The 13,129-nt window shown below is 36.8% G+C and overlaps 1 protein-coding gene across 4 annotated transcripts in view; it reads left to right on the top strand.

Moving 5' to 3' along the window:
* The window catches only part of Neto (Neuropilin and tolloid-like), an 803,231-nt gene that overhangs the window by 718,923 nt on the left and 71,179 nt on the right, over window positions 1–13,129 (top strand). For all 4 annotated transcript variants that reach the window (XM_074171245.1, XM_074171247.1, XM_074171244.1 and 1 more), the window contains 2 exons: window positions 2,589–2,749; window positions 7,582–7,819. In XM_074171245.1, the coding sequence (XP_074027346.1) occupies window positions 2,589–2,749; window positions 7,582–7,819 (399 nt within the window). The remainder of the gene's footprint in view (window positions 1–2,588; window positions 2,750–7,581; window positions 7,820–13,129) is intronic.

The raw sequence follows: 13,129 nt of genomic DNA, 5'->3' as shown, positions 1-13,129 counted from the left end.
TTGATACCAAACAGTTGTTGAACTGGATGAACTTCGATTTCTAACAGGCCTTCTTACAGATCACTGTCATATGAATCATCATATGCAAGAGACTCGGACTGCCGGAAGACAGTGTGTGTCGCTTTTGTTTGAAAAATGGTGAAACAGCAGAGCACTGACCGAATCAGGTTTTTAGAGTTTGGCAGAGCCGTACTCTTACCATCTGATCTTAAAGACCACTCAACATACAAATTAATCGGCTTCGTTAAGAAGCTGGGTTTATTTGGTCGAGTGTGAATAGGTGTGAGTCACAATAAACCCTTGCGAGTTGCGGTAGAGAGTCGAATAGACCCACTTACTTTGGACCTAACCTAACCTAACTTCATCCTCATTGATCACCTTGCCAAAGATCAGATTAGCTCATCACAACGTGTTCGAAACATTTCATCTGAATGATCTGACACAAGACACAAGTATAGAGATATCATCTGCATACATTGTAACAGAAGTAAGAAATAAAGAAATGAATAAAAAAAATAAAAATAAAAAGTTGAGAGATTACAAGTCACTTAGTTCACGACGTTTCGATTGTTAGTATCTACAATCGTCTTCGGGTGATGACTGGACTAATTCCTCCGAGAGATGACTATTTATAGGTCGTTCGAGTACTTTCACTTATCCCCACTTTTCATTTTCCGCTTCACTGGTTCCGTGGGAGATGACCCTTTGGCGGGAGTTGGCCATTTTTCACTTGATGATGGGTTTCCATATGTAACGTATTTCTACGCTGGCCTTACTGAATACGTTGTTGGACAACATGTATGCGGGTTCCTTGAATTTTCTTCTAAACCAATGTTCTTCTCTGTGCAAGATCTCAGCTTGGGACCACTCGATGTTTTGTTGATGGGTCCAAACATGGTCTGCTATTCCTGATTTGCTGGTTTCCCCTCGCTGTGTGTGTTTCTTGTGCTCGGCAATGCGAACATTCAATGGTCTCTTAGTTTCACCAATATAGGATTGCCGCACTCACAGGGTATCTTGTAAATGCAATTCTTCGAATGGCAGTCCGCGTTTGGTTGCCTGGTTTTCGTGAGGCTGCTACGGAAAGTATTACCGGATCTGAAGCAGGTTCTAATGTTGTACTCGAAACCAATTTTTCTTATCCTCTCCGATAATCATCTGATGAAGAGAAGTGCAAGCACTGGTTGTGACAGTTTCTCTTCCTTGCCAAAGCCAAGGTCTTTTCTACCATCGCTTTGGAGTAGCCATTCCGTTGAAGATCATTTTTGATGATGTCTAGTTTCTTCTCGAAACCTTCCTTCGTGTTACAGAGCCCGAAAGCACGGTCTAATAGAGTCTTAGTTGATTGATGGTGATTGGATTCGTGGTTCAGATACTGTCCCGTATGAGTGGGTTTTCGATATACAGATGTTTCCCACTTAGTGTCGGTCCTCTTCACCAAAACGTCTAAGAAAGGCAATTCTTTGTGGATTTCCTTCTCCATTGTGAACTTTTTCACTCTCAAATCACAAACTATTTTCTGTAACGTACACTACACTTCTGAGCGGCGCACTGACTGGCGTGGTAAGGCGTATAGCCTAATGCGAATCTACTGTGAAGAAGACGCAACTATTGCTTTACTCTTTCTGTTCAATATGGTGTTGACTCACTGTGCCCTTCTGACCCTCTGTTGCCACAATGACCCTACTAGCTATGTCCAAGCAATGCGATCCATATTTCCAGGTATTGAGACAAAAGTCAAAGATCTGACCAGCTATGAAGTAATATCAGCAACAGACTTCAAGACGATGCAAGCGAAGTACAGAGTTCGACCATTTTACCGGCTTTGTTGAAAATGGAACACCTGGACAACGTTTTGTAATTCATGTGTTTATTGTTATTATTGATAACTACTGTCTGCTTTATCTGAACGTATGAAAACATATAATAAAATTTCTGGTGGTTTTGGAGTATTTCGACAGCTTAAATCCCTTACAACAGAAGACATTTTGGAAAACGCCTCAAGTATGGTCAGTGCTTACGAAGACGATTTAGCGAACAACCTAGGCGACGAATTAGTGCAGTTTATTGAACTGCTAAAAACAGATATGGCTACAGTTTTCGACAGCAAGAAACAAGATCTTCTGGAACTGCAATTTTGAAAACTTTCATTAAATATTTCCTTTGAACGGTATTTCTCAAACGTAGAAATTGCCTTTCGTATTTACTTGTTTGTCATGATCACTAACTGCAGTGGCGAACCATCTTATTCAACGAACGTCCTAATCATATCACTTTGATGAATATAGAATATGATTTGTCCAAAGAAGTCGATATATTGAATCCAGAAAAGTTTATCTGTAACAATTTTGTTTTATTTAATACCCTCAACTTGAGAACCCATAGCAAACCAATTTGCTACAGGCCCCGCGCTGGCTAAGCCAGACACTGTATCCGTCCATGGTGATTTTGCAAAACAGTGTGGCTCAAATTGAGGTATATAACTAGATTCTACGTTTGAAATGATTCTTTTAAATTCTGATAATTATTCACACTCTGATATTTACTATTATATGCATTTATTCTAATATGATCCATCTTTGTTACAGTGACAACACCCGAAGTTATTCCCTGCTACATGAACCACACGCTGAAGGAAGAGGGAGAATTTGGAAAAAACGATATCGATAAAGACACGATTGATATTTACACAACCCACAATATGCCAATAGATTGTTTATGGTCGGTGACAGTTAAACCGAAGTGGAGGGTAAGTTATAAAAGGCATTCGAATGAAAATGAAAAGTGTTTTCTCTTCATCTCAAGGATAATTCCTTCAGATGTTTTCTTTCTATTCATTTTTATTCGAACGAAAAGAAAAAATCAGATATCGGTGAATACTCTTTTCAGAAAAGATTATTTTCAGATTTTCTGTACTGATATAACCGAAAATAAAACTAATTCTTACATTTGCATTACTTTTTATTTTGAATATCGAGTCAAGAGCATTCAACATATATTATTGTCATTCTAAATTCTATACTTCTTCGCGTTCTGCAATACCTGACCGATATATGTGTATTCTATTCACATATGGTTTTATCTATTAATATTGAATATACTGACCGTTCTCAGTGTAATAAATGCTCATTTCTGATTCATTTATTTTCTTAAATGAATTTTGGAAGCGGCTGTCACCAGATGCAGATTTCTCCGCATCAAATTTTGAATATTAAGGTAGGTCCTTAATAGTGCCGGTCTTTTGGAAACCTAGACAGGAGACTAATACTTAAGGCTAAAGACCTTTCAACTATCCTGAAATGGTACGGGACTCACTCAAGTAGTGAGCCATTCAAAACAACAAGAAGCTTCAGATTAGTCTTATATTACGAAATAAATAACTGTGTAAAAATATAACATGAAAGTCCAACAAAACACTAAGAAGAAATGTTTGAAAAGTACCATAAAAATTTCACAAGAAAGCACGTCTGAAATAGCTGATTGTCAAACAAAAATTATCTCTTCATCAACTTGTGAAATGTTATATATTCTCCCATAAGCTAGAAGTTCAACATATGCAAAAACCTAAGTAACTCTACTCGAGCTTTGTGGAAATTCTGAAATGATTATTTGAAATTGCCTAGCGTCAAACCTGTGTGTACTAATTTGCAGATATTTACACATATGCAAGGGGTGTAGTGTAATTTATTGCCCTTCTTATATCGTCCCTAAGACGCAACAACGATAAGACAATTATCACAAAATTAAAACGACATTCTCTCTCTCTATACCTTCATGGGGGTTAGTAAAAAATCCAAATTGAATCAGGATACTATACTGGGTTCTGTTCTCCCTCTTTGGTCCGTGTAAAATACACAACCGTTGTAAGTGCCACCAAACGCAACACTGCAATTAACTCATTACCCGCAATTTACCGGAATTTCACTATCGCAAAGACCCTTTTTCGCGACCCTCTTCCGCAACTGACTTTCGCGACTCTCTCAAATTAACTCTCGTTCGCAAAAGAATATTATCGTTACTGCTCCATCGCAAAATCCCTTTTAACCAACTTCCCCAACGGTCCGATCGCCCCTGTCCCAATTAACCGACTCTTTGGTATTCCCAAGTCCGAAAAACTATCCGTAAAACTCTCCTCCCTTGTGCCGTCCCCTGATTTGTCTGATCTTTGTTCAATATTCCCGAATTTTTCCATAACCCTCAAAACCTATTCTTTTCATTGAACCCATCAGTCAGTTTTTACTTTAAATGAATTATCGGACCCACCTATTCAGATATGGCCGAAATTCCTGTCCACGAAGCTGAAATACAAACTCATAGCTTGCATATTTCACGTTCCCAGTATCATTACTTATCAACAGGATATGTTTGTTATGTCTACTTCGAAGGAAACATAATCTTCCGAAAAAACCGGGTGACTGACCCCGATCTTTATTAATAAAATTATAGTTTCCGGTAACTATCACAATGGCAGTTATTACAGTTCCTTGATGATGCACTTTATATAACTATCCATGCTGTGGATATTTTTTATTTTAATATACCTGAGTTTCAGTTTAGTAGATGTCTTTTCCATTTTCCATTAGAAAATACTTTTTTCAATTTACCTATTTGTTATGAAAGTACGTGGTCCGGTAATTAATCGTTCACTCCGTAACATGTAGATCGTGGAGAGAGATTGTTTTTCTGATGTTTCATGAAAGCCATATAGATTGTAATGTGTTATTTGTTATGATGTGAAATGTGTTGTTGATGTTTTTTATCATCTTAAGTCATGACAAACTATAAAATTTATTATTGTTCTATGCAAAATGAAATAATATCATTATCAAATATTCCATAATTCTTAAAAATGGCTAACACTACTACAATTCTGAAGAGGTATCGGAATCATTTTTCAATTACACAAATATATCATTTTTTCTGGATTTGAGATCCCTTCAAATATTTTGACGTCTTCTCACTTTTGCTAAGGATTCGATGAAAACTATATTTTGCATCCAAACCAGATCTCAAAATGTTCATAAGATATTTGAAAGTTTTTTTCCAATACAGTGTTCTTACAAACCAAAATATACTAAAGATAGTGAATGGCAAAACCCAACACAAAAACTGATACCTACATAGATACCTACATTATCAGAAAACGTGACGTTCTAAAACAGAAAATCATTTTTGGACTCCATCCAAACAATTTTTGCAGACTTGTGTTATCAATTCATTCAATCCTAGTTTGACGAAATATTTTTGTATGTGAGGTTTTATAAGAAACAACTTTTCCCAAATATCTTTTCTGAATTTTTGTCATGAAACACCTTTCCTTTTGTGTCTTTAAAACATATTTTTGACAGATAACGAATGATTTTCAGTAATGAATGCTCATGTTTTTATCGGAAAAACTTATGTAAGAATATAACTACTAGCTACTCATCCCGGCGCAGATTTTATTGCAATTTTTGAAGGAATAGACTATATCCCATGTTATTCGCTGTCGAAGTATTCTTCAGATGAAACAATTTCAAAATCGGTTGAGTAACTTTTGAGTTTATGCATAACAAACCAACATACAAAAAATCTAATATTTTTCCTCTAGGTATGATAAATGCTTAGATAGATTATGTGAGACTATTGAAACAAAATTATAAAGCGAAATATCCTTATTTTTACAGTTATTCCTTCGAACAGTGAAAAATTAGACATCATAAATACATTGTTCCATTCCACTCTTCAGTATACAGGATAGTTTAAATTTGACCCCCACCATTGGGATTTCCTCATTCTGATGTATAATTTGTTATAATTTGCTCTTTTGAAACCACGAGTATTATGGACACGTTTTTCCAAAATTAAGTGATGCAAAGCTGAAGAAAGGTATATTTGTTGGACCACAACTTAGAAAACTACTAAGTGATCAACAGTTTGATCAAAAATTAAGTACTGTTGGACTGCGTGGACTTTTTTCAAAAGAATTGTTTCCGAGTATTTAGGGAACAAGAAAGTGGAAAATTACGAAACACTTCCATTTCTTTGGTGGTGTCAGTGACGAACAAGGGAAAAGGTTCCACTAAGTCATACTGACAATGGAGCAACGTTACCAAGGCAGATGGGATGCAGCAATGATGGGGTATTATTGTTGATTTCTTATAAGGGAAAACGATGGAAATTATAAACGAAAGTCAACATTTTTAAAAAGGTTATGCTCAAAAGACTTCATTTGAATGTCTTTTCAAGTGTATTGTAAATAAAGTCTGTTATCCTCAAAATTTATTCTTTTTTTCTTGTTTTGATTTTATATTTCCCTATAATATGTGAAAATTTTTGTATTAAATGAAAATCAGTGACGGCTCGTGCATTGGAAAACAGGAGAGGCTAAAGGCATAAAGACTATATACACACAGAAAAGCCCGTTGAAGGTGCGAAAATTTTTATGTTGTTGCACGCTTTGCTCAATACTAAAGTTGGGGCATGGACTTTATTTTAGTTTGTAAACCATTTAAATGGCCGGCCATGACTGCAGCCCCATCATGAGTTTGCGCAATTAACTTTTGCTTAAAATTATAGGTGTCACACGTACGAAAATAAAAATTAATCAAATCGTCAGCTGTGCGCCCAGATGAAACATCATGAAAACATATTGAACGTTCTACCACATTACCATCTTTGACATACCCAAAAACGTTGGAAAGTTGTGATGTACAGGTAATATCGGTAGTTAAATCAATTTTCCATGCAAAAAAAGAAACACTTTCGAACTCCTTGCTTATATTTTCCTCAATAATAATGCAACGCACTGTCTAAATGCTCGATTTGGGTGGTTTTTGAGGTGCCCGAAAAAACGCCACCGCTCAAAAAAGTGCCAAATTGTAAATCATATTTGCCCCATAACATTAAAAGTTCCTTGTAATTGCCGCGATTAATCGAATCTTCGGTTTTATCGTGTCCGCAAAAAGCTTGGTAACCCAAATAAATCATAATATCGATAAGTCTTTTTGAACTCAATCGATTTTTCCTAACCTAATTATTAAAAGGAATTATGGCCTCGTTTTGAGCTGTAGCTGAAGCTGTTGCTATATTTTTTTTGCTATAAAATTTTAATTTACAAGACGAAAATATATGCTCCTTAGATTCAAAATGTTTTTCTGTAGAACAAGGTAAATTTTTCAAATCGGAGTATCCTATTTTAGACCACGTTTGGTATTCGGTTTGTACAGAAAATAAAACACAGGGCCAACAAAAAAGTATTTCTCGTTTAATGGAGCCGGTTAACCAATCGCATTTATCGTACCAACTAATATTAAATTCTTGATTTTCTCGATTATCTGACGCTTTAATTGAAATCAAATTTGGTTGAGGCCTTCCCAGAGTTTTATTAATGTAAAATTCATTATCATAAGATGAAGACTTAAAACTAATTGTCAGCAACCAATCGACTATATCGTCAGATTTTTTTAATTTCGTCCAACAGATATACGTCGCATTTTTTTCTTACTTGTTGGCTAGTGTTGTTACTCAAACTTCTCCTCCTACATTCAATAGATATTGACAACTTCGTATCGGAAGCTTCAACGTTTTATCTTGTTCTAGGTGTATCTACAGTTTGCAGAGTTTAACCTTGAGAAACCAAACGATTGCGCCAGCAATTTCGTGCAGGTGTTTTCCGGAAAGACTGACATGACGGCGTGCGACAAAGAGTTTTGTGGCTCGATCGCTGACACAGTGCTTTCCAAAGGGAACAAGATGTTCGTGAGATTTTTCTCCGAATCGAAGAGCAACAAAACATTATTCAAGGCGAACTTTACTGCGTTCAGGGATCTCGGTTCAGGTAAGGGTTTTTCCGTCTACGTTTCACTTTTATGCGCTCCGCCGTGGGCTGGAATGGGTTTCTTTTATATAGGATCATTGGGGTGTGTTTCATTGCAACATGTGGTCATTTTTGGTATAAAATCACTCTGCTGGACATCAATAGATGTTTCAGCATTTCTAACGTTCCTAGTCCAGTTCAGGAGCACATTAGAAGATCCTTGAAATGTAAGTAATTTAGATGTCGTACACAAATTGATTTTCAATTCTTCATTTGTATATATTTTCAACTCAAGAGTTCTCTAATGATGATAAGATAATTTCAGTACAATTTTCGAAAGCACGTTGCTTGATGATTTTGAGAACCACCTCAAAAATGATTCAAAATTGGTGTTTCCATAAATAAGCTGTGGTTTCTGTATGAAGTAATTTCTGAAGTCAAAACTTTCTCAGTGAAATGATTCTGCACTTTCAACCCCCTATATACGATAGCTATTTGAGTAGTAATTCATAATACAAATCATGAAATTATTGAACAAAAATTAAATGACGCTCCGGGGCGTCTTCATTGATTCCAGTAGCGCATTTGCTTTTCCAGGTGCAGGAAAACCCAGAGAAACCTACAGCACCATATCATCTGAAGATTTTGATCTGCCAATGTCCTCTGTCTCATAAAACATAATGTGGGGTGTCTCCAGAGGCTCAATAAGCTCAATACATTGCCAGAACACTTAGTGACACGACTATCGACAAATTTAAACCACTCCATTTCAATTCTGACCAAGGCATAATAATGACCATATTCAACGCCAGAAACTCAGTGAACAATGACTGCACGAAGATTATATAGGCGGTCTGCAAGATTGAAGTGTTCATCTATTTCAAACCTTCGTAAAAGTTTGGTGCTTCCATCAGAGGTTGGGTCATGTTTGAAGATCATTAGTATCATTATTAGATTGACTGATTGACTTGTGTATCAGCTATACTTGTTTACTCATAACATTCAGTTAGTTTGGCGCATGTTTGGCAATACAGTCGTTCGACACCTGTTAAAATTTTCATTTTCGGATGATTTAATAAGCTTTGCACAAAATGGTTATTATTCATAGTAGGAAAGCTAGTTGAATTTCCAGAAATTCACATACACTTTCGCTACCTTTTGAACATTTACTACAAAGTAAACAAGTGAATATTTCTCCAGCAGAAGATTTGCGAACACAAGACGAGACTGTATGGAATCATTCAATCCAGAGCAGTCAGTCGTTATTGTTTTGCTCACGAAGAGTATTCAACAAGAACCCCAAGAATTCAGAACAATCCTCTGGTTGTCCTAACGAGTATCTAGTGGACTTCAAAGACTCCAGGAAAACGGTTGGAGGGAAAGATGATACATTCTTACGAAACTGCAGCTGCATGAAAAGGTGTTTGAGTTTGATGAATAAATAGGAAACATTCTCGTTCTCGTTCATCATTGAAACCTCGTTCTTGAAATTTTTCTTCATGAACAACACACTTGTACGAGTATAATGCTATTCATGTAGCAAGTGTTTCCTAAATTATCTAATTCCAATTTCTCAATATTTTCAGTACAACTCTATACTGATTCGTAAGGAAGAGCATGTTTCACAGAATTTGCAGAAGAACCATTTCTCAAGCTGCAATAGATCCTTCCAAGTGATGTAGGGTTTCGTAGAGGAATCGATTCAGCTCTTGCATCATGAAACTCTTTCACTGAAAGAGATCCAGAACCACGAGGACTGCAACTCATATTTGGGGGGCAAAAATGACCTAAGTCCATTGACCGCAGTGTAAATATTTCAAATCAAAAGAAATAGCATGTGATATCGAGTTCGCAAGAGTTTTCAATCACTATTCAGTACTATAGCACTCTCTCATTTCTGGATACTGAAGAAAAAAGTTACTTTTTTTCATATATTGAACATTCATTTCATCCTGTTCAATTTGGATTTGGAACTCCAGTGGGATGTGGAACAGTTACACATGCCACCCGTATCTCCTTAAAAAAGCATCTCAATCCATTTCCTCAAATTTTTGTTGAACTAAATTATAAAACGCCTCCACCTTGTTTCACAAAAACATCATTCTGTGAAAAATCCACTGAATTTTCCTCCACTATTTTCCTTTCAAGAAGCAGTTTTATCGAAATCCGACATTTCTGAACTTTGGGAAAAATCTTATTTCAGAGAGAGGTTTAACAAGGCGATCCTCTAGGTCCTGCTTTTTTCTGCCTCAATTCAAATGAACTGACCATGTCTATCAACATCAATTCTAGTTGCTGGCACCAGGACAATGGTTCTATTAGTGGTCACAACCAATGCTTGCACTTCCCTACATCAGAGGATTATCGAAGAGGATAAGAAGAATTGGTTCCAAGTACAACATCAGAACCTGCTTCTGATCCGGTAACACTATCCGTAGCAGCCTCACGAAAACCAGGTCACCAAACGCGGACTGCGATTCCAAGAATTGCATTTACCGGATACCCTGTGAGTGCGGAAAATCCTATATTCGTGAAACTAAGAGGCCATTGAATGTTCGCATTGCCGAGCGCAAAAAACACACACATCGAGGGGAAACCAGCAAATCAGGAATAGCAGACCATGTTCGGACCCATCAACACAACATCGAGTGGTCCCAAGCTGAGATATTGCACAGAGAGGAACATTGGTTTAGGAGAAAATTCAAGGAAGCCGCTTACATGTTGTCCAACAACGTATTCAGCCAAGCCAGCGTAGAAATACGCAACATATGGAAACCCATCATCAAGCGGAAAATAGCCAACTCCCGCCAAACGGTCATCTCCCACGGAACCAGTGAAGCAGAAAATGGAAAGCGGGGATAAGTGAAAGTACTCGAACGACCTATAAATAGTCATCTCTCGGAGGAATCAGTCCAGTCATCACCCGAAGACGATTGTAGATACTAACAATCGAAACTTCGTGAACTAACGTGACTTGGAATCTCTCAATTTTTTTTTTCATTCCTTTATTTTTATTCATTTTTGTTCAATTGTTCTATTTTACTTGTATTTTATCTCACTATTATTTCATTCCAGTTTATTTTGTTTAATATAATTGTTATTTTCAGCTATTCATTTTTAATTCTTCTTTTTTAGTTGTTTCAGGGATTTCAAATCATTTTATATAGTAGACAATGGAAGTCCGAACTAGTGAAATTCATCATGAAACATTGTCAATCACCTTCAAACAAATGTTTTTTTTTAATTGATCTTGTTATCCAACTAACCTTCCTACAAAACAATTATTAGATCAGCAAACTAGTTATCTTTCATTGATATTATTTAAAAATTTTATATAGCAAGTTGGGTCTCTTTCTTTCTAATCATATCCATTTGCTATAATTCATTTTCCAGTTGTCAAGTCTATCTCAATTTAACACCGCCTCTCTAAATATAAACATTTCCTAATTATAGTAATAGCCAACGCCGGATGTGTACTTTTCGATTTTCCACCGGTTGGAGTGAAAAATAAAGCGTAAACATAATCCTTTTCGTGCTTGCCACTCCAGTCACTCCAATCTGTTACTCAAACATCAAGTAGGCGATGAAAGAGCGAAAGGGTCGATGTTATTTGCCGGTGTTTAGCTTGAAATCCCACACGTCACGTTGTGTCGCCGGAACAAAACTTACTTCCCAATTCAAGAGCGCCTTGGGTATTAACCATAACGCTAATTGCTTTCCAACTTTTGTAATGTCGGAAATGCATTAAATTAAACACGGAGATAGTGATGTCGTCGAGGTGTTGGTTAGTGAACAGTAAATCACTTTCCCAGTATACCAGAAACAAGAGAATGATTTTCAATCATTTTTCTATTGTTGCTTACTACTTACTGTATTATTTCACCTTGAGTTGACAAATGCAGACATCAATTTTCTGGGGTAAGAATTTGTACGTAACGGACTCGAAGGGAGTTTAACGAAATTGAAGTATAGAATCGAAAAAAATCATCACTTCTACTTCCTACTTGGTCTTTTTGTCTTATTATTTGTTTACCATTTAAAAATTCATTTCCAATAGCCTGTTTCATTCTAAATAAAAAATGTCTCTTGAATTATTTGCCCAAAATAAACCAGCTCGCAGCAAAAACTTATTTTACGAACAACTACAGAGATACATCGTCATAAATGCGAACTGGATTTATTGTTATTTTGTAGTTAGTATCTGCATTGAACGATCAAAGGGTAATAAATAAAACTAATTTATCAATAACAAAACACACAACATGTAGAAATCATAGTCAATGTTCAATATGTCTACCTTCAGACATTACGCATGCGTCTAGACGTCGGCGCATTGAGCCACGTATTCGCTCAAATATTCCTGGAGTCTCTCTGACTACCCTGCACGCATCGATGATGCGGTTTCTTGAGTCCTACATCGCGAACAGGAGTACGATAAACTGAATGCTGTAAATGGCTCCAAATAGAGAAATCAAGGGGATTGAGATCCGGGGATCAAGCGGGCCAGTTCTGTGGTCCTCTTCGACCTATCCACTGATTTGCATATGTTTCAGTTGAAAGCTGACGTGGTACTTGATTGAAATGGATGGAAGCCCCATCATGCATAAAAACCATATCCCTTCTGACGCCCAAAGGAACTTCCTCCAGCAGTAATGGATGCACTTCTCTTTAAATTTGAACGTATGCCCAACCTTTCAATCGAGGAGGTAGAAAATGAGGCCCAATTAAATCATCCCCAATAACTTCGAGTCACACGTTGAGACAAAACTGTTCTTGATGGTTAGTTTCGACAATAGCGTGAGGGTTTTCATCAGCCCATATCTGGTAATTATGAAAATTAATAATCTTGTCCCGAGAAAAACTACATCAGCCTGTGAATTCTATCGTCTTCAGAAAGTCACAATTCCTTCTAATTTCCAGCATCCAATTGCAAAATTCAAGACGGTTCGGAAAGTCTCGCGGTGACAGTGCCTGTACTCGTTGCAGATGGTGAGGGTATAAGAGTTGTTCTTTTAGAATTCAAAATACCGTCATATTATCAACATTTAGCTGGAAAGCAATATTTCTAGTACTGGAAGTAGGTTGTTCTTCAATCAAATTAAGTACTGCTTCCTCAAGCTGTGGTGTTGGTACTTCTCGATGGCGACCACAATCCTGCGTTTTTTTGTCGAATGAACCATATTCTCATAATAGCAAATATTCTCTGTGAAGGATGCTGCCGTTGAGAATACATTTCAGCATATCTTCTAGAAGCTTCTAACCCTTCCCCCTGCGACAGATCGTAAACGTAATGCATATCAGCCATTTCCTCATTTGTGTGTGCCATTTTAA

This window comes from Leptinotarsa decemlineata, unplaced genomic scaffold (assembly GCF_025532065.1).
Source record: "Leptinotarsa decemlineata unplaced genomic scaffold, Ldec_3_MD MMD2_tig00000010_RagTag_RagTag, whole genome shotgun sequence".
Taxonomy (NCBI): domain Eukaryota; kingdom Metazoa; phylum Arthropoda; class Insecta; order Coleoptera; family Chrysomelidae; genus Leptinotarsa; species Leptinotarsa decemlineata.
This window is presented reverse-complemented; position numbering and strand designations above follow the sequence as displayed.